This window comes from Anabrus simplex, chromosome 2 (genome assembly GCF_040414725.1).
Source record: "Anabrus simplex isolate iqAnaSimp1 chromosome 2, ASM4041472v1, whole genome shotgun sequence".
Taxonomy (NCBI): Eukaryota; Metazoa; Arthropoda; class Insecta; order Orthoptera; family Tettigoniidae; genus Anabrus; species Anabrus simplex.
The window spans coordinates 680,795,161-680,818,219 of NC_090266.1; the positions used below are offsets into that span (position 1 = coordinate 680,795,161).

General features: G+C 40.8%; 1 protein-coding gene across 1 annotated transcript in view; it reads left to right on the plus strand.

Moving 5' to 3' along the window:
- LOC136863031 (uncharacterized) overlaps nt 1-23,059 on the plus strand; it is a 129,993-nt gene that overhangs the window by 17,637 nt on the left and 89,297 nt on the right. Inside the window, exon 2 of the mRNA XM_067139350.2 lies at nt 16,371-16,581. Coding sequence (XP_066995451.2) covers nt 16,371-16,581 — 211 coding nt within the window. The remainder of the gene's footprint in view (nt 1-16,370; nt 16,582-23,059) is intronic.

Consider the following 23,059-nt stretch of genomic DNA (forward strand, 5'->3'; position numbering starts at 1 on the left):
AATAATAATATAAGACCTATCTGTGTCGGTGCGACGTAAAGCAACTTGCAAAAAAACATAATAATAATAACGATGGCGTGTGACCTCCGAAGTGGCCTGGTACAGGTATTTCGAGTTGACGCCGTGTAGGCGACCTGCGAGTCTGTGAGGATGAGGCCCTGCCTATGATGAATTATAATTCTGAAGACGGCACACACACCCAGCCCTCCGACCTTTGGAATTAACCAATGAAAGTTAAAATCTCCGGCCCGTCCCGGAATTGAACCCGGTACCACTGAGCCGAAGGCCAACATGTTAACCATTCAGCCATGGAGCCGGACAAATTTTAAAATAATTTGTTGCTATTTGCATCCCTGTTGATGAACTGAGGGATAGCTGATATTATGTATGTGTTTTGGTGTTAAACTGTGAACAAACTAGTTTCCTAGTTATGGACCTACAAACTGAGCTAAGTCCAGATGTCCTTACACGTCTTAAATGCGAACCGATTGAGCGGGTATCCATCCCCGAATTCTTCTGCACAGGAGACAAAATCCTGATGAACGAGCATGACATGGCTACACAGAACGTGCTCTATCACTCGTAAGACAGGTGTTTGTACCACAGCTCGCGCTGGGTGCACGAGGCAATTTCTTGAAGAGGATGCAGCGGGACTCTCCAGCTAACGGGTTCTTGTTATAGCCCATCATTACAGGAAGGAAACTTGAGATCTAGGGCAAGAATTTACAACCCTACCTCAAGAACTTCCGTTACCGGTATTGTGTGTATGGTGCGCTTATAGACTTACGATACAGTAGCTTTCCCTCATTACTTATTTCAACTCTTTCCTCACGAACCACAACTAATCTCGTCTAATTCATTGTAATTCTGGCCCCTTGAAAATACTGGTTTCGTCATAGGGTGTGATAAATTTATCATCTTACACTTTACTAGAGGAGGAATCCCTCGCTAATAATACATCAAATAGTTTGATGTTATCGGATATGTTCCTTCCTTAGAAAATAATTTAATTGCATCAGCAAAGGGTTGGGGTAACCCAATAAATCCTACTTTATTTTTTCCTTTACGAATTTGAATATAACCTAAAGCCTTACACTCCAATAAAGTAGAAATGCTACCCCAGTTAATACACAAATAATTAACATAATAACACCTAGTATTCTCATCAACACCTATAATATCAGTATTACCTGTAATACTCTTACATTTTTGAATTCTAAATTCAATGCACTTCTCTGCCAAAGTGTAGTATTAATATTCATCATTTCAATTAAAAATTATTTTGAATATTTGGTCCTTTCGTACTGAAACATTCATCCACTATAAAGATAGAAACCGGCCTGGCTTACACCGGTTTGAACTCAGATCATGTAAGGATTCAAAAATCGAACAGACTTATTTTTTAAACTTCTACACCTAATCATATTCCTTAATCCAACATCGAGATCTCAATCTTTTTTGTCGATAAGAACTCTCAGAAAAATTACGCTGTTATCCCTAAGGTAACGTTATCTTATAATCGTTATTAACGGATCAATCATCCATAAATCAATGCCTTAATTAGAAAGAGTTGTATTTATCTTTATGTCACCCCAATAAAATACGATAATACACTTATTAATAATACCACTAAACAAAATAAACGTAATTACATATAAAATCTATAGGGTCTTCTCGTCTTTTATGTTTATTTAAGCCTTTTGATTCAAAAGTTAAATTCTACTTATTATACAGAGACAGTTATGTTTCGTCAAACCATTCATTCCAGCCTTCGATTAAAAGACTAATAATTATGCTGCCTTTGCACGGTCAAAATAATAATAATAATAATAATAATAATAATAATAATAATAATAATGATAATGATAATAATATCCTTCGTTCTTATGTGAAAGGTCGTTTTGAAAAATGATATTACGACTTCACTCGTGCGTGGATTGGAAGCACATATTTTCTGTAAAATTGGAGGCTTCCCGTTATTATACAGAAGCTCGGAGATTTAATGTACTCGTATTAAACTTGTTGGACGTAAGGGGTTTCTGCTTCAGACAGACATACAACGCATACAGAGAGAGAGTACATTGTATTAAAATACCATAACACAAGAATACATTTCTGTCCAGTATAACTTACATTACTATTATTGAGGCACCTAAGTGGATTTTGAAGAGAAATGTCCTTAAAGGATTGAATTTCTGGAGAGCGAGGAATGTAAGCTGCATTTTTTTTAAATCGGTCATCATTTTTGTCACTATTCATTGCCACTTCAACAGGGAAAGCTAGTTTGGATGTAAACTCTGCAATTAGGTAGTGATGATGATGTTGATGGTGGTGATGATGATGATTATGATGATGGTGATGATGAAATGAAATGGCGTATGGCTGTTAGTGCCGGGAGATCCCAGGACTCCACAGATTTTTTTCTGATAATGTGCTGGCCGACAAAATTTGAAATCGAGCATTTTTTTTTCTTTCTGAACCATGAGTACCGTGGAAGCACTTTTAAAGCTAGAACTCTGGGTAATCCAGTGTCAAGTACTTTAATTTTTGTTCTTCAGTTAGCTTCACAACACTGAAATCTCTGTCACAGCGAAGGTAGCTGTGCCTTTATTAATTGGAAAATATTGCAGTATTGAATCAAACATTTATTTTGCTACCAATGCCAACATGAGCTGGATGTCATAATGATTTTCGTTCTGGCCAGCGCAGTCATCGGAGAAAATAAAGAAATGCCTAATGCGCGTGGTAACATATAGCCTACATTGATGTTAACTGAGGATGAATGAACACACTTCACTGGGACTTCTTTTTATCTGTTGTTTAATCGAATGTATAGAAAACGGCATTGTCAGATTTTAAATAATTAATATTGAAAACATTGTAACCAAACCAAACCCCATGGCACTACAGCCCTTGAAGGGCCTTGGCCTACCAAGCGACCGCTGCTCAGCCCGAAGGCCTGCAGATTACGAAGTGTCGTGTGGTCAGCACGACGAATCCTCTCGGTCGTTATTCTTGGCATTCTAGACCGGGGCCGCTATCTCACCGTCAGATAGCTCCTCAATTCTAATCACGTAGGCTGAGTGGACCTCGGACCAGCCCTCAGGTCCAGGTAAAAATCCCTGACCTGGCCGGGAATCGAACCCGGGTGAGAGGAAGACACGCTGCCCCTACAGCACGGGGCCGGCTGAAAACATTGTAAGTCCACGCAAATAGAATGTGTCCTGAATGGGGATAACTGGCATGTGCCGCAACTCTCCTGGCCAAAGAGTAGGCGTAACCTACTAGAAGTAGTAGTTTGCATGTATTCAACCCATATGCCGGCAACATCTTCAAGTTCTCGGCACATATTTTTCATACTGTATGGTCCATTTTCTTGTAAAACATGTCGGTTCTTCTTCCGTGAACTACTTGCTCTGCTGTTGCTTCACTCTTAGCGTTGGCATTTAAGTTGGGACTTTTCATTTGACTTTAAATTCTTCACAGACACAGCATGTAGCAACTTGGGGTTGACCAAATTTTAAATTGAAACTATAATTGAAAATTTTCCAGTAAAACAAATATAGTACTTTAATTTCAGGGTGACCTGACTAAAACAATTTTTACATTTGTACTGTAGTTGGTTTTTAAATCTACTTCCTTATAATCCGTCACGTTTCTAAATCACACCGATCTTTCGTTTAGTCGCAGTCACCTCACCTCTGACTGGTGGTGCCATTAACACAAATACTGCAGTGAATGTCCAGCAAGAACCCGAGAAGAAAGAGAAAAGAGCAGAAATGCGCGACATGTCGCCAACCTAACAATTCGATTACTCCCCCCGCCCCCCCCCCCCCTTCAACGTCCAGGACTTGAGGGGTTTATGCATCAAATAAATAGTTTAAACAGTTGTCGCATCCACAGTTTGTCGCGGACAGAGGGTTTTTCGTACGAATCGATGCGACTATTTAAATAACAACTAATGAGTTAGAATAAATTCAATGAGTCGATGCTATCCATGATCGATATCATTCAAAAACCAGTCGATAGATGTACTAACTCGCCCACATGACGCAGTGTAGCCATCTGCTAAGTATCTAAGTTACCATTTTATATCAATTGAGAGAGTTTTTATATTGATGGAAGTTGGGTGCGGTAAGTAACTAAAGTATCCACATTATTTAGAAGAACCTAAACATCTGAATGCCAATATGGTATGAAATAAATGTCAAAATAGCCGCACCGAATGAATATATTTTTGCGCTCAAAAATTTGGAGGAGGTTAGTGATATACTTTAATTTTAGAGAAAAATGTTTGATGTTTCCCAGTTTTCCAATTTCACCAATTCAAATAAACCTCTAGATGTTTGTTATCATTAGACTACATTAGCTATCAAATCAGAACGAGACCTATTAACCTGTGCGTTCTGACAGCAGTTTCCAACATTGCACTGGGATTTGTACTTCGCCTAACAAATATAGTTTAATAATAATAATAATGATAGTAGTAATAATAATGTTTTTGAGTTTAGATCGCAAACCTTTGCGTGTACATCCTACTTAGCACACGCGAATTCTTGTTACAGGGTTGAAAAGTAATGTTCAAATCAGTTTTATTTTCAATTACAATACAACTATAACGAGAACTGAGATGCAGCTGAAAATCCCTCTTTTCTTATTTTGCCTTCGCAAGTACAGCTAGTCCTGAGTTCTAAGTGAGCTTGTCAAGGATGTGCGGTCAGAGAAATCTTCTGGTTGGGCTCTCCACACATTCCAACACGAGCACATTACATGAAGTAAAACGTTTCATAATTCATAAGGATACATCTTATGTTTTATTATTATTATTATTATTATTATTATTATTATTATTATTATTATTATTATTATTATTATTCAAGTGAAGGCAGATCTGCACGATCGTTCGGGTAAGTTTCAAACCTATCTGATGGGGTAACGAGTCGCTTCGTCAATGCGGACTGCAATGATTGTGTGGGTCTCACAGAGTGTGTTTCTAACTATTCCTAGAATTTTTTGAAGCAAAAGTAGCCGTTGTTGTTTCTTAGCTATTTAAAATGTTCCTAGAATTCCTTTGCGTGAATGGGAAAACTTGCTCAAGAAAATACCTAGCCAGCACGAGTGTGCTAGAACCTCCCCAGAACATGTATGGCAGAAATAACGTTTAAAGTACATTTTTCTTTCCAAAATGTATTTTTAAAAGAAAAAGGTAGAAAATTTGACAATTTTATATAGCACTACATGAAAGCTACGGATGAGTTACGAACGGAGTCGCGAAGGTTCGAGACAGCTACCCATGGAACCGATACACTCGACTGCAGCGTCGACTCCGTTGATGTAGGCTACTAACGCCATCTATCAACTGTTCAGAGAACTGCTTGGATTTATACTTTCACGTCCCTCCCCTGATAACCCCTGATAATTTGTTGTACGATAAATATAAGAACAAGAACAGGAGCCAGCAAACATTAAATATTGTTTCGGATTACCATCGTTATGGTTAATGTAGCATTTTGACGATAATGATAATAATATATTCTGGCAGATACTCTTAAATAATCACCAACATTTATTTCAATTTATTTCACCCCTGCAGGGAGGGGAATGAAAGTATTAGTTAGTAGTAGCAGTAGTAGTGGTGGTGGTGGTAAGTGCATTAAGGATAATATTACAACAACGTTTTACCAGTTATTGTTCATAATACTATAATTAATCTGTATTTAAACAGTTGTTATTGTTACTAACAATATAAAGCTCTTAATTAGTCGTCAATTGGGACTTAAGTTACATATTTATGACTAACATAATAATAACAAACATAAAAATCTCTCCAGGTGACATCAGCACACACAGTGGAAATGAATATGCTACAAATAATACACAGTCTGCACCTGTGACAACACCAGAACTTGGAAAAACGGTGGAAGAAGAAGAAGACGACGACGACGAAGAAGATGGTATCGTTCATAGCTTGGAAGTACATAACTACCGGTATTCCATGTGTAACATGTGCGAATGGTAATTAGGGCGTCGTTCGTATGGGCTAATTAATATAACTTAATTTATGGGAGGAAATTCATGGTATTCATTGTCACGGTTTAATTTATTGGACACTGTATAGCCAACAACATATATGGGAATCAATACTGGCGGGTTTGTTTAATTCTTCATTCGCTGCGTTTAATTTAATGGTTTTTCACACCAGGCTGTACCTTAATTAAGGCCACGGCCGCTTCCCTCCCACTCCTAACCCTTCCCTGTCCCATCGTCGCCATAAGACCTATCTGTGTCGGTGCGACGTAAAGCAAATAGCACAAAAAAAAAATGGTTTTATCTATGTTAGAATTTTGTTTCATTTTCATGGCTTTACCCATGTTAGATTTGTTTGCATCTTTCATAGTTTTAGCCATGTTAAATTCATAATGATTTACCATCTGTTTACCATTTTCCTGATCCCGACAAATAAAAATATGAAATTAAATGCCCGTGGTCTATTATGCCGGCACTTTCTGACTGAACTCGTTGTATTTAAACTATACCATTATGCTCGTCATTTCCTTTAACAATAGCGCATTCTACAACACACTTAAAATCATACAGAAACAATAAGCAAAAGCATACATCGTATTATTTTCCGCGCGGCCCCGCAATGAGCGTCAGGTTAGCTTGGAGTCGCGAGACTTCGTGCGAATCAAAGCTACTTGGGTACAGTGTTGCCAACTTATATTTTCAAGATCCGCTAAATACTACTAAAAATCCGCTAAAATTCCGCCAAGAAATCCGATCTCAAATAATGAGCAACAAAATGAGCAATAATAATAATAATAATAATAATAATAATAATAATAATAATAATAATAATAATAATAATAATAAAAGTAAATGTCTGCACACACTTGATTTGTGAATTTCACTGGGATTAACTCCTTGCCCGCGAGCCGACGAACTAAAACTTGTAGGCGTTTTAGTGCCGGCTGCAAATTAGGTGAATCCCCTACCTCAAGACCACACACAGAACAGGCCAGTTCATTAAACGGTCTTCCTTCATAACATAAATATACATGCTACTCTCCCCAGTTTCATTATCTGTCGTCATTCGTCAACTAAGAGATAAGCACCTTTCCCCACGCATTACAAATTGATGATACCATGATCTCATAACATCAAATCCAAGTAACATGTTTTCCTCATGTGACTGCTAGCTCCTGACAACAAATACGAAATAGGTCGGAGACAGACTAGTGTACAAATTAAAAAAAAACGTAAAATGGATAAAACACTAAATTCCGCTATAAATAAATCTAGAATTCCGCCAAAAAAATCCGCTGTCCGCTAAATGATATATTTCTCTGCCGACAGTCTTCTAATTCCGCCAAATTAAGCGGAAATTTCGCTAAGTTGGCAACACTGCTTGGGTAAGCATAAATAATCTATCAGGGCAACTATACTGTTTAAATATGGTTTCAGATACAATCCTAAACTCTTCCTTAGCCCTTTCCCACACAAAAACTTTCTTGTTGAACATTTTCTTTAAAAATCCATTTTGAAATGGGCACGAAGTCTGGAAAATCGGGAAAATGAAACTTTAAAAATTTTCCCACTCACATAAAAGTATGATAAAAGTAAATTATTTTAAATTGCCAAATATTGACATCAAATTATCATGCTGCTCCCTGAAATTGTATTCTGCGCTACAATAAAGTTGCGATTGTTTCACGTATACGAGTAGACGCTTTCAATGTAGTGATGCTAGTAGCAAATGGCATATTATGAAGGCGATTAATTTATTCACAGAGACAAGGAGACTGAACATTCAGTAACATAATAACCTATAATGACGTATGTCTGCTTGTCTGTCTGTCTGTCTGTCTGTCTGTCTGTCTGTATGTATGTATGTATGTATGTATGTATGTATGTATGTATGTATGTATGTATGTATGTATGTATGTATGTATGTATGTTCGTATGTATAAAATGCACTGGCGATTAACTCTTAGTAAGTAATGAAATTAGTGGTGATGACTTTTTATAACTGATGTCTGGCTCCATAGATAAATGGTTATTGTGCTGGCCTTTGGTCACAGTGGTCCCGAGTTCGATTCCCGGGAGGATCGGGAATTTTAACCATCACTCGTTAATTTCGCTTGCACGGGGACCGGGTATATGTGTCGTCTTCATCATAATTTCATCCTCATTAAGACGCGCAGGTCGCCTACGGGAGTCATATCAAAAGACCTGCACCTGGCGAGCCGAACATGTCCTCGGACACTCCCGGCACGAAAAGCCTTACGCCATTTATTACCGATTTCTTTTCAGCGTTGAACTAACATCTGAAGGTTTCCGGCGACGCTGAGAAAGTGGCTGTGGTCTCGATATTTGGCTGATGTGAAAACAGGAAGCTAGGAAAGCCATCTTCAGAGCAGTCGGCGGTGGGGATGGAGCCGACCATTTCCTGAGTGAAAGCATACAGCTAAGTAACTAGTACCGCGTAGCTAACTCGCTCTATGATGGTGGCGGCGGCTGTAATGTAATGCCTTCGTTGTGTTATTCAGTCCTTAGTGCATCACTGAGTGGGGAGACCGGGAAAAGTTGACGAACAGGGCAAGATGATTAACTCCTTTAGTTACCTACCGAAATGGTTGGTACCTGTGTCCTTGAGTGCCACCCTTACGCGCTATAAGCTATTCGCAACGGAACTTGCCATTCGCTTTAAAGTGGTCGTTGTGGGAGAAGGTATGTTTCTTTTTGCTAGTTGCTTTACGTCGCACCGACACAGATATGTCTTATAGCGACGATAGGACAGGAAAGGTCTAGGAGGGGGAAGGAAGCAGCCGTAGCCTTAATTAAGGGACAGCCCCAGCATTTGCCTGGTGTGAAAATGGGAAACCACGGAAAACCATCTTCAGAGCTGCGGACAGTGGGGGTTCGAACCTACTATCTCCCGAATACTGGATACTGGCCGCACTTAAGCGATTGCAGCTATCGAGCTCGGTAAGGTATGTTCGCGCGCCAGTATTATAACATTCAAGGTAAGTTCAGTAAGCTTTCGGGATTGTATAGTGTGAGCTATGCAATTTGTTATGTAGTTGTTTTGTTAGTACATGTACTGATGTTCTTGGTTTGTGGAGGATGTTATAAAATTTAATCCCTTGCTCAGTGGAAAAATACTGTTTTGTAAGAAGGAACATCTGGGACAAGATGACGGGGGCAATCTGACGAATTCGTTATCTAACCCCACGTCTACCGGCTGTGAAAAAGAATGGCATTTTATTAGCTGAATTTTCCTGATCACTGTTTAAATTTATTATTATTATTATTAATGGCAGTAATAGCAGAAATTTGCCATGTTTTTATTCATATTTCAGAAATGCCTAGAAATTATAAACACAAAACGGAAAGGAGGAGCTTGGGTGAAGAAAATATGACTGCAGCCCTCCGAGCAGTAAGAGAAGGAATGTCATGTAACGCTGCTACATCTTGACATGGCATTACGGAAGCTACACTGAGATGTTATGTAAATACAGCTGAGAAAGGTTTGGCAGTGCATGGGGGAAGATTCTGCAACACATTTTTACATGAACAGCTTTTAGAATTACAAAGATACCTTACAGAACTAAATCAAATACTTTTTGGAACAACCAAAATACAGTGCAGGAGATTGGTATATGATTTTGCTGAGACGAACAACATTGCTCATCCATTCAACAACGTACCGGCAACAAGAAAGGTTGGAGAAGAATGGCTCAGTAACTTCTTCAAGAACTTCAACTTTAAGATGAGAACTCCTGAAGCAACTTCTAAAGGGCCTATGGTGGGTTTCAATAAGGCTGCAGTGCAAAAGTTTTATTCAATATTGAGAGAAGTTCACCTAAAATATGGTTTTGCGCCACAAGCAATATTCAATGCAAATGAATCAAGTCTTTCCACTGTGCCCAATAGACAGACAAAAGTGATATATATGTAGCTAAAATTACGTCCACAGACAGGGGCAGAAATAACACTCTAGTTTGCGCCATGAGTACCAGTGGAGTGTACGACTCACCGCTTTTTTTATTTTTCCAAGAAAAAGAATGAAACCAGAGCTACTTAGTGGTCTTCCTCCTGGATCAGTTAGGCATGTAAATGAAAAAGTGATCTGGTTGTCGTTTACTTACAACATTTTGTCGATCATATAAAGCCCAGTAAAAATGATCCTGTTTTACTGATTGTGGACAACCATAGTTCACACACTTCCTTACAGGTAGACAATTTTTTTCTGAGAAAAGGAATCGTCATGATTGGATTGCCACCACATACGTCCCACAGGCTGCAGCCACTTGATGTGTCGTTCTTTGGCCCCCTAAAGACAGCTTACTCCCAAGCTTGTGACAATTATCTGGTGTCTCATCCTCTACATCAGATAAATTATCGAAACATTGCAAGAGTTTTTTTTCTGCAGCCTACACAAAAACTGCGACTGTAAGGAATGTCATAAAAGGTTTCGAAGCAATTGGAATAGAACCATTCAATCCACAAGTATTTGATGAATGCGACTATGCCCCTGCACCTACGACAGAGAGAGATTTACCAGAAGAACCAGTACCTTCCACGTAATCTGATCCATCCACTCACGTGCCAGATCTTACAGTCTCAACAGAAAATGCCAACCCACAGCAAGAAGCAGAATTGCCTGCACCGCAATCAGGATCTTCTTCTCGGAAGGATGGAGAAAATCAACTATTGAGGGCCTCTAGAGCACTTCCATCTATGAAATGAAGCCATTGCCGAAGGCTCAGAGGTCAAGAAGAGGAACAGGCAAGCTGGATCAGCATCAGCCATAACAAGCACCCCTACAAAATACCTATTATTACGAAGAGAAGAAAATGAAAGAAATGGAAGGGCATAAGAAGAAGCTGGCAGCAAAGTGCTCTCTTTTCATATCCACATTGCTACCGAAGGACAATAACGGATTTGAGTGCCCTGTGTGCAGTGAACCCTATGAGGATCCTCCGGAAAAAGACTGGATTCAGTTTAGTAGAAGAAGTGAATGGTGGCCTGAGAAGTGTTCTAGTTATGAGGGAGGAGTTTTTGTGTGTGATTACTGTTAAATTCTCTACAATCAAAAGATATCTTTGATATTGAAGTGCCGAACTATAGAAGTATATAACCATAAACGTGATGCTTATAGTGACATTGTCCATGTGTGTATACTAAATACCCTTTCAAGCTATATTACAAAGTATGGTGTAGGTTAGAATAGGTTTGGATTTTTTGTTATCTTGCCCCGTCAGGTTCGTCAACTTACCCCTCCCCTGGGGCAATGTGGAGGATTTGCTGAAGTTATGAATTTTAATTAATTACTTTGGAACATCTTTCAAGAGTGTAATTGTTGTTGTTTGAGTCATCAGTCCATAGACTGGTTTGATGCAGCTTCCATGCCACCCCATCCTGTGCTAACCTTTTCATTTCTACGTAGCTATCGTATCCCACATCTGCTCTAATCTGTTTGTCATATTCATACCTTGGTCTACCCCTATCGTTCTCACCGCCTGCTTTTCCTTCAAAAACCAACTGAACAAGTCCTGGGTGTCTTAAGATGTGTCCTATCACTCTATCCCTTCTTCTCGTCAAATTTAGTAAATCGATCTCCTCTCGCCAATTCGATTCAGTGTCTCTTCATTTGCGATTTGATCTATCCATCTCACCTTCAGCATTCTTTTGTAACACCACATTTCGAAAGCATCTATTCTCTTTCTTTCTGAGCTAGTTACCGTCCATGGTTCACTTCCATACAATGCCACGCTCCAATTGAAAGTCTTCAAAAACATCTTCCTAATTCCTATATCAATGTTTGAAGTGAGCAAATTTCGTTTCTTAAGAAACCTCTTCCTTGCTTGTGCTAGTTGCATTTTATGTCCTCCTTACTTCTGCCATTGTTAGTTATTTTACTACACAAGTGACAATATTCATCTTCTTCCTTTAAGACTTCATTTCCTAATCTAATATTACCTGCATCACCTGCCTTCGTTCGACTGCACTCCATTACTTTTGTTTTGGGCTTATTTATTTTCATCTTGTACTCCTTACCCAAGACTTCGCCCATACCATTCAACAACTTCTCGAGATCTTTTGCAGTCTCAGATAAAATAACAATATCATCGGCAAATCTCAAGGTTTTGATTTCCTCTCCTTGGATTGTGATTCCCTTTCCAAATTCTTCTTTGATTTCCTTTACTGCCTGTTCTACGTAAACATTGAAAAGGAGGGGGGGGGGGGAACTGCAGCCTTACCTCACTCCTTTCTGAATTGCTGCTTCTTTTTTAAATCCCTCGATTCTTATCACTGCAGACGGATTCTTATACAGATTGTAAATAATTCTTCGTTCTCGGTATCTGATCCCAATCACCTTCAGAATCTCAAGTAGCTTGGTCCAGTCAACTTTATCGAATGCCTTTTCTAGATCTACTAACGCCATGTACGTGAGCTTGTCCTTCATAATTCGATCCTGTAAGATCAGACGTAAAGTCACGATTGCTTCACCTGTTCCTACATTTCTTCTGAAGCCAAATTGATCTTCTCCCAACTCAGCTTCAACTTGTCTTTCCATTCTTCTCTAAATAATATGTGTTAAAATTTTGCAGGCGTGAGATACTAAACTAATAGTGTGGTAGTTTTCACACTTGTCAACACCGGCTTTCTTAGGAATAGGTATAACAACATTCTGCCGAAATTCGGATGGCACTTCTCCTGTCTCATACATCTTACACACTAGATGGAATAGCCATGCTGGTTTCTCCTAAGGCAGTCAGTAATTCAGAGGGTATTTCATCAATTCCAGGTGCCTTGTTCCTAGTTAGATCTCTCACAGCTCTGTCAAACTCTGACCTCAAAATTGGGTCTCCCATTTCATCAGCATCGATAGCCTCTTCTTGTTCCAGAACCAAATCACCTACGTCTTTACTTTGATACAACTTCTGGATATGTTCCTGCCATCTTTCTGCTTTGTCTTCTTTCCCTAGAAGTGGCTTTCCATCTGAGTTATTAATATTCATACACCCAGATTTCCTTTCTCCGAAGGTTTCCTTGATTTTCCTGTATGCAGCATCCACCTTTCCTGGGACCATACAACCTTCAACATCCTTGCACTTCTCCTTCAGCCATTCTTCTTAACTATCTTGCACTTTTTATCCACTTGATTCTTTAATCGCTTGTATTCTTTTCTGCCCTCTTCATTTCTTGCATTCTTGTATTTTCGTCGTTCATCAATCAGGTGTAGTATCTCCTGAGTCATCCACTGATTCTTAGTTGAACTTTTCTTCCTTCCTAACATTTCTTCAGCAGCCCTACTGACCTCATATTCATAACTATCCATTCTTCCTCTATTGTGTTTCCTTCAGCTTTTTCATTTAGTCCTTGTGCAACATATTCCTTGAAACGATCCCTCACACTCTTTTCTTTCAACTTGTCTAGATCCCATCTCCTTGCATTCCTTTCTTCAGTTTCAACTTCATATGGCATTTCATGACCAACAAGTTGTGGCCAGTGTCCACGTCGGCTCCTGGGAAAGTTTTGCAATCCAACACCTGGTTTCTGAATCTCTGCCTAAACATACTGAAGTCTATTTGATACTTTCCAGTGTCTCCAAGTCTCATGCACGTATACAGCCGTCGTTTGTGGTGTTTGAACCAAGTATTAGCGAGGACTAAACTATGATCAGTGCAGAATTCAACCGGCCGACTTCCTCTTTCATTCCTTTGTCCCAATTCGAAATCTCCTACTGTATTACCTTCTCTTCCTTGGCCTACGACTGCATTCCAGTCTCCCATCACAATTAGATTCTCGCCACCTTTTACATATTGTACTAAATCTTCTATCTCTTCATATATTCTTTCGATTTCCTCATCATTCGCTGAACTAGTAGGCACATGGACCTGCACTATTGTGGTGGGCATTGGTTTGGTGTCTATCTTGACAACAATAATTCGTTCACTATGCTGGGCGTAGTAGCTTACTCGCTCCCCTATTTTCTTATTCATTATTAAATCAACTCCTGCATTTCCCCTGTTTGATTTTGTGTTGATAATTCTGTAGTCGCCTGACCAAAAATGCTGTTCTTCCTGCCAACGTACTTCACTGATACCAACTGCATCTAACTTTAGTCTATCCATCTCCCTTTTCAGATTCTCTAGCCTACCACAACGATTCAAACTTCTAACATTCCGCGCTCCGACTCGCAGAATGTCAGTAACCATCTTTCTGATGATCGCTCCCTCTCACGTAGTCCCCACCCAGAGATCTGAATGGGTGACTATTTTACCTCCGGAATATATCATGAGTACATCATTCATACAGAGAGAGCTGCATGTTCTCGGGAGTTAGTTACGGCTGTAGTTTCCCGTTGCTTTCAGCCGTTATGAGTATCAACATAGCTAAGCCATGTTGAGTATTATTACAAGGCCGTATCAGTCAATCATCCAGACTGCCACCCTTGCAACTTCCGAAAGGCTGCTACTACCCTTCCGGTGAACCATTCGTTTTGTCTGGTCTGTCAACAGATACCCATCCGATGTGGATGCACCTGCTAATCGGCTATCTGCTTCATTGGGACGCGTAAGCCTCCCCACCGCGGCAAGGTCACATGGTTCGCAGGGAAGGATAGTGTAATTATAAGGTCATAGTAATTATAACAGAGTATTGTGTAATGTATGTATTAATATGGATTTACAATAATCTTGTTTAGCATACGACCTCCCAAAGCTTAGTATCCTCAGTTTGCCCCGGTCTCCGTTAACATTATCTACATCATCCCCACCCACCAGAAAAATTCTCCTTCGATATCGGTAGGCATTCTATTAAATACCTTACCTTTAACAACAGGAAATGTAGTGGGTAGGACTTACAGCATGTGGAAGGTCGAAAGGAAGGATTACAGATGGAGGACTTTTATCAGTGCTTTCTAAAGGTGAGCTTTACATACAGGAAGTTTCTGCTCTGCCAATTAAGTTTTCCTCTGTGCAGAAGAATATACAGCGTTCTTGGTTTTGTAATAATTATATTTGTTTTATGTCCCACTAAATAATTGTACGGTTTTCGGAGACACCGATAAGCTTGAAATTTTGTACCGCAGGAGTCCTTTAACGTGTCAGTAAATATATTGACATGGAGCTGACGCATTTGAATCCTCCAAATACATTTGGACTGCGGACTGAGCCGCAATCGAACCTGCAATCTTGGGCAGAGAAAGCCAGTGGTTTACAGTCTGAGCCACTCGGACTCGTAGAGCATTCTTAAGTGGATTGATGGAATCGTGCTAAGAAAATGCACTTAAAACAAACCTTAATTTTGTATGTCGTAATAATTACATATTTGGACTTGGATTTTATTATGTGAAACCAATATCTGTGTCATTCTTGCAGCTAGCTTCTCATAAAATCCAGGGCGAATGATATGTATATTTTCCTACCCAGCCTTGTGAGGACTATTAGGAAGAGAGAAGATTTAAAACTACTCTAGACCAAAAATGATTTTCCGTGTCTTCCATTTATGCTGAACTCTCGAGTCCTAGGCTAATACCTAGGATACAGACCATCCCGTGATGCAGCAGCAACAATTATTGTTAATAAATACATTGCAATTGGGAGATATTCTGGTGACAATGATTACTTCCAGTAATTGAACTAATACATAGAACAACAAACAAACAAACATATTAATACAAGATATTACAGGAAAGAATAATACATTACAAGAAATTATATCAAAAGACGAAATTTCACGATAATGAAACAAAGAAGTACATTGAAACAAGAAATATACTAATATAATAACAATGTAAAATGATATACGAACAGTGTAACGTAACAATTAAAAGCAATCCCATAGAAGTTCATGCTAAATTTGAGGAAAATAATTTAAAATATGTAGCGCATTCACTCTGAAATTCACCCAAAATTTACAAAATATTCATTGCAAGTAGTGTAGCATAATAATTACTACTTTCCATTACAAGTGGTGTAGCATATACTAAGTAATCACATACAAATTCACCGGTAAATTAATCATTTCCAATGCTTTAACAGTACGACTTAGAGTAGTTAGGGCGTACAGTGACTTACTACTAGCATAACATTGTAAACCTTCTCACAGAAATTCACAGAAAGCTTTAATCGAAATTATTTTTGGTTAAGATTGGGAAAAGTGCCCCGGGGTTAAAGCAGTATACCAGACCAAATACGAAAGAAATCTTTAGTCATTCTATACACAAGGTATCAGATGTCAGTGTAGGGTTTAGAAACAGTATCTTCCATTCTAACGCTCGTAGTGTGTGAACTGTTTACTTCCCATATTACAATACATTAAATTAGTGTTGGTAAAGGAATCCTTTTGTTGTGCAGGAGCGCTGACGAAATCGCAGTTCCCGGTTTTCACTCTCTTTGCCCAGAAGAGGTGTATGGGAGCAGCTGATGGAAGGCTCTGTGACAGGCCTTGGAGCTTCGAGGTGGTGCGAGGTTACGAACTGAGGACATACGTCCGTCATCGGCGCCGAGTAGGCTCTCGCCAGGAGTGTATGGAACTGTGTCTTCATCAGCGGGACTTCCCCTGTCGGTAAGAAACTGGAGTATTCTGTACAATTAAACACGAGCCGGTGATTTTTACTTGTGTTTTCTAGAAGTTCCAAGAAACAGTCACTGAAGTAGTTGAAGACATTTACCCTTTGCATTCTAATAATTTCTGCAGCTTTACTGCTAGCCCTCTCTAATAATTTTGTTTTTGCAGATTTTTCTTTACGGAATTACGTTATTTTAGTGGAACTACTATTTTACAAAGTTTAATGAAACCATCCAAAATAGGTTTTGTTGTATGTCCGGCGCTCTCTTCTCGCTCAGCCAGCCAGCTGCACGCGCGCCTGTGTATCATTCTGCTAGCTTCGACGCGCAGCCCTCAGTGCGCGTGCCTGACCATCGAGTGTAGTATAAATAGGAGCTCCCTCCCTGCTCAATAGCCCACTTGCCCCGGTGTCCAGCTCCAGAATACACCCTACGTCGAGCACGGAGGCTACTCCTCTTGAAAATGTGCTTCGACCAGGTGGACTGAATTTCTGGCAGTACGAGGTTTCACCTCTGGTCACCGCTCCCTTACCTGTTTCCGCTGCCTATGTCCCGTAATTCTTTTACAAGCCATTTTCATTCCCTAATTTATGCAAGCTCCCTTAGTTTCGCTAGGTGGAATTTCTTCAATCAATTGAACTTGCTTTTTAGGAATTCAGGCACTTCAACAAACAAGGACTCTCATGAACATTTATGTTAGTGTGCCAGATAGTTCTCGACTATCAACGTGTCAATTCACAAAGACTATCTTTTCAAGATAGAAGTGTATATAAAGACTGCAAACCTGTACATATTGTATAAAGACAAACTTTTCTCAAGATTCAATATTCCTTTTTGCTTCAAAATAAATTTCAGTTATTTGTGTAAATATCATAAAGTGAAGCAATAAAAGTTGTGTTCTGTAAACTTCAACCTTGGTTACAACAGGTTTTGCGGTATCTTACATAGATTCTATGGATTGTAATTCAGCAGTGTGTGATATTTTTAGAAACATTCTGTGCTTGTTTTTTTCATTTGAAATAGCATCGCTATCAGATTCATTAAGCCTGCATGCTTCACATTCTGGTAACTTGTAAGTACATTGTTCATCCCCGAGAAACGGACCAGAATATGCCCTCGCTTCCGCTGTCACTATTATCAGGTTGTATTTCTAGTAATGATGATGTGTGTGTGTGTGTTTGTTTGTGTCCGCCTCTGTGGTGTAGTCGTTAATGTGATTAGCTGCTACCCTCGGAGGCCCGGGTTTGATTCCCGGCTCTGCCACGAAATTTGGAAAGTGGTACGATTGATGAAACGGGGTCCACTCAGCCCGGGGAGGGGGGCTGGTTCGATTCCCACCTCAGCCATCCTCGAAGTGGTTTCCCCCACTTCTCCTCCAGGCAAATGCTGGGATGGTACCTAACTTAAGGCCACGGCCGCTTCCTTAACCATCCCTTCCGATCTTCCCATTCCCCCTCAAGACCCCTGTTCAGCATAGCAGGTGAAGCAACCTAGGCGAGGTACTGGTCCTCTTTCCCAGTTTTATCCCCCAACCAAAAGTCTCACGCTCCAATACACTGCCCTTGAGGCGATGTAGATGGGATCCCACGCTAAGTCCGAGGGGATAACCAACCTAAGCAACCTTATAGGGTAAACGGATTAAGAAAGAAAGAAAGAAAGAAAGAAAGAAAGAAAGAAAGACCGAGCTCGATAGCTGCAGTCGCTTAAGTGCGGCCAGTATATAGTATTCGGGAGATAGTACGTTCGAACTCCACTGTCGGCAGCCCTGAAAATGGTTTTCCGTGGTTTCCCATTTTCACACCAGGCAAATGCTGGGGCTGTACCTTAATTAAGGCCACGGCCGCTTCCTTCCCAGTCCTAGGCCTTTCCTGTCCCATCGTCGCCATAAGACCTATCTGTGTCGGTGCGACGTAAAGCAAGTAGCAAAAAAAAAAAAAAAAAAGAAAGAAAGAAAGAAAGATGATGCATGTCTTCTAACGCCGTTTCAACTGTAATCCTCAGTTTTCAGTTCTTCAAACTCCTTGTCAAGAATTAATCGAATTCGTCAATATCAGAATCGATATCGTACTGTGTTCGATTCCCAATCAGGAGGCCGAAGAACGTAGGAATGTGACTACCTCTTCCGGAGAGGCACATAGTCTTGAAGTTCTGTGAACTAATTCTGGAAATCAGTAGCAGATTGATTTGTGTGAGGGAAATGCCACGGCGCATCGAGCTAACCAGTTCATGTAATACCTCACTTCATCTAGTGGCCATTAAACGAATGATTTATTCAAATGCTTCAAAAATGTTACGTAATTTTACAAAAAATATATCACTTATCTTAGGCAGAAAAATGAACCCACGATTTCAGTCTGTTACTATTATATTTTCCCTCTCTTTGCATTTGCCACCTGCCCAACACCATGTCTATTTTTTATTTTTTAGCTTCTGAATAGTTGTATGTTGGTTGACCTGCGATCCAAGTTTAATGCCCCAAAAGGATTTGCTTTTGAAGCCAGTCTTACTTAACTGGCATTCGTAATGTAGCAAGGCTTAGTCGACTGCAAGGCAATACATCGAAGCAGTCTGCCCCAAACTTGTCGAAAGGCGGGGAACTACTACTACTAAACGTTTTCATTCCTCCCCTGAAGGGGGAGGCGGGCCTCTTAGACGGTTACGCCGTCTCTCAGGCCGGGAGAGTTGTTACAGTGAAGGAGATGTGCGGAGAAGGTGAGGGGGTGGGCGGCCGTGGCCTATACTACGAACTGTCCCGGCATTCGCCTTGGTGCAGGAGAATGGAAAACCACGGAAAACCATTCTCAGGACAGCCGACGGGGTGGGGCCAGGCGTGAAGTCCAGCCCTGTGCCCCTGTCCCGTCTCCCGAATGCAGAGGCGTAGAGCCACAATAGAACCGTGGCCACCTTTCCTCTGCTCGGTTGGTCGGTCAGAGTACAGTGCTGTTGGACCACGGACAAGCCGTGGCCTCTTAAGGGACGAAACCCAAGGGCCGAAACCCACTCTGCATCTACCGACCAGGCGAAGAAGAATGCGCTACCAACAATTGGTTGATAAAACTGGCTTCATTGGCTTGTGTGGGAGTACACTGTCGCCACTCGTGTTGCACGAATTCTTTGTGCAGTGCAGTGAGGATGACAATAATGCTGGACTGGAAACCACACACCAATAGGTCGTGCCTAGACACGTTGTTCGATGCCACCCTGCTAGAAAGGGAGCACTGTGCCACCTCACGCTACGCAATTAACATTCGATAGTAGTTTGTGCGCAGGATACGGTACTTGGTCGTGCACTGAAAAGTAAAAGTAAACGACGGACACTGAATTTGTGATTACCTACACATTTTTCAATGTCTGACTGTTTTTGACCTGTTCTTGTTATACAAAGGCCGTGGTATACAATGCTGTTATATAACATTTTAATTGTGTAACCATGGAGCTACATGCCTTGGTACTCCACACAGACCACTGACATATTCGATCGAATGTAGGTATACAGTTTTATTTCAACTTAATTATCAGTAGTATTATTTTATTGATATCAGCTTATGTTGCTATTAAGGTTTTTGTTGTTATTACTATTATAATTATAACTATTATTATTATTGATACTTCATTATTACAATTTATATGTATTATTAATATTATTATTACGAAAATACGGTGAATTAATTTAATTCTGACTTTACTTAGTTAATAGGTTTCTATTAGTGTTTTCTTATATTTATCGTTATCAAAAGTGTAACTGGAAACATTTTTAATATCAATTTCATATAAAGCGTCATCACCATTTTTACTTTTATTTTCGCTTGACATCCAGAATCAGTATTTCATTTTATTGTGTACTTTTTCTATTGTGTCTTTTATGCTGCCACCGGTTGTAAGCCACTTGTAGCAGACATAAATACTTACTTCCTTACTTAGAATGTTTTCATTAAGCCATCGACTCGTTGGCTGAACGGTCAGCGTACTGGCCTTCGGTTCAGAGGGTCCCGGGTTCGATTCCCGGCCGGGTCGGGGATTTTAACCTTAATTGGTTAATGCCAATGGCACGGGGGCTGGGTGTATGTGTTGTCTTCATCATCATTTCATCCCCACCCTGACGCGCAGGTCGCCTACGGGTATCAAATAGAAAGACCTGCACCTGGCGAGCCGAACCCGTCCTGGGATATCCCGGCACTAAAAGCCATACGACATTTCATTATTAAGCCATCGATAGCCTATCAATTTATGCAGTTCACTCGATGTTTGAAATAAAACTTTGGAAGGAAGTGATGACTTTTATAATGTGCTGTCCACAGATGTCCTCTCAGTGGTTTCTGAAGACAAGAGATGAGGGGGCGGCTAGCGCTAGACCTTATTATTGGGAGAGTGAGGCCAACAGCAGACTGTAATAAGAAGTTAAAAATAGTGGTTGCTGGGGACATCATAACATAGTTCCTCGATTATTCCAAGAAACCTCGTCGTAGATTCACGTATGTCCAACCTAGAAAACGGGACGTTTCAAAGAGACAACAGGCACCTTATCATGGCACGCACTTCTGGCAAACATCTCCAGCACATTGCAGCTGTAAAATGACCTGCCAGTTATACAAATCTTAGTATCATTAAACATGATGGGAGGGTGGTGAAGAAATTCCCTTCGGCAATAACAACATAGTTCAAAGGAGATATAAAATGTGATTCCACAGGAAACAGTGAGGATCCCCATTGACTTGATGACTTCAGGAAGGTATTGAAGCTCGCGATGGTCTAAATTCAGAAGAACCCGAATTTGTTACCAAGTGTGCAATCGCCTTTCTGCATGTTGAAATTATGTTCAATCGTCCCAACTTCGCACAGAATTGCAATTTTCATTTCTAGTAGCGAAATCTATTTTATTGAGATTGGTGTTGGTGGTCTTGTATCTAAAGCCAAACACATTTACTGTTGTGGTAACTTCATTTTCTATTTTAATCATTCCTCGCCGAGTTCGTTCGAACCTGTTTATAACTTACTGAGGGGAACGATAATATTTGCACCACATTCTTCTTTGCTCCCGGGTTTCCCTCATCTTATTTCTGTGGGCAGCAGAGCACAGCTAAGTGTAAGATTCGGGCGTGGTCTCACTTCCGGAATCGGACAGATTGCCGTTTGTGGCTGTCGGACCGTGGAGCGTGTCGGCTTGCCATAGTACCGTTTATTTCTTCTTTACTTCGTTGTTTGTCAGATTTAGGAGTTCCCCTCTTCTCAAAAGAGGGGCTGCCTGGCCGAGGCGGTAAAGGCGTGGGTTCGAATCCCCGTCAGGAAGTCGTAAAATTTAAGAAACGAGATTTCCACTTCCGGAGGTGCATATGGCCCTGAGGTTCACTCAGCCTACACCAAAAATGAGTACCAGGTTAATTCCTGGGGGCAAAGGCGGCCGGGCGTAGAGCCAACCACTCTACCCCATCACGTGCCGAGGTTAACAATGGTGGAAGCCTTTACATTCCACTCCTCCAAGGGCCTTCATGGCCTGTACGGAGGTGACTTTTCTTTGCTTTGCTTTCTTCTCAAAAACAAAGTTTTGCGGCCCGTCTTGCAGAACTCTAAAACCAACCGTTCTACGTGTCTGCTTCAAGTTATGATCTTCATAACCTCAAGAACTGTCTTCATGACTTCAGCGACACACAACAAGGAAACACTTCTGGTGATCTACAGTTAGTGGGACGTAAAGAAAATGACATTAATCTTTCTTTCTAAATCCGTTTACCCTCCAGGGTTGGTCTTTCCCACGGACTCAGCGAGGGATCCCACCTCTACCGCCTCCAGGGAAGTGTCCTGGAGTGTGAGACTTTGGGTCGGGGATAAAACTGGGGTGGAGGACCAGTACCTAACTCAGGCTGCCTGACCTGCTATGCTGAATAGGAGCCTTGTAGAGGGATTAGAAGATTGGAGGGGATAGGCAAGGAAGAGCAAGGAAGCGGCCATGGCCTTAAGTTGGGTACCAGCCCGGCATTTGCCTGGAGGAGAAATGGGAAACCACGGAAAACCACTTCGAGGATGTCTGAGGTGGGAATCGAGGTCCCCTCTACTCAGTTGACCTCTCGAGGCTACGAGATATGGCGGGAAGTCACCGGCGGAAACAACAGTAGTGGGTTCAGGTTTTCTCGTTATTTACGTACATTATGTTCGTAATTACACTTCCATTTTTGAAAATAATAATATAATAATATAGACCCTCCGATGAGGGTGGGTGGAACTGCGTGTTATTATGATGGAGGACAGTGTTATGTGTGGTGTGTGAGTTTCAGGAATGTCGGGGACAGCTCAAACACCCAGCCCCCAAGCCAAGGGAATTAACCATTTAAGGTTAAAATATCCGACCACCGGGCGAGTTGGCCGTGCGGTTAGGAGCGCGCAGCTGTGAGCTCGCATCCGGGAGATAGTGGGTTCGAACCCCACTGTCGGCAGCCCTGGATATGGTTTTCCGTGGTTTCCCATTTTCACACCAGGCAAAT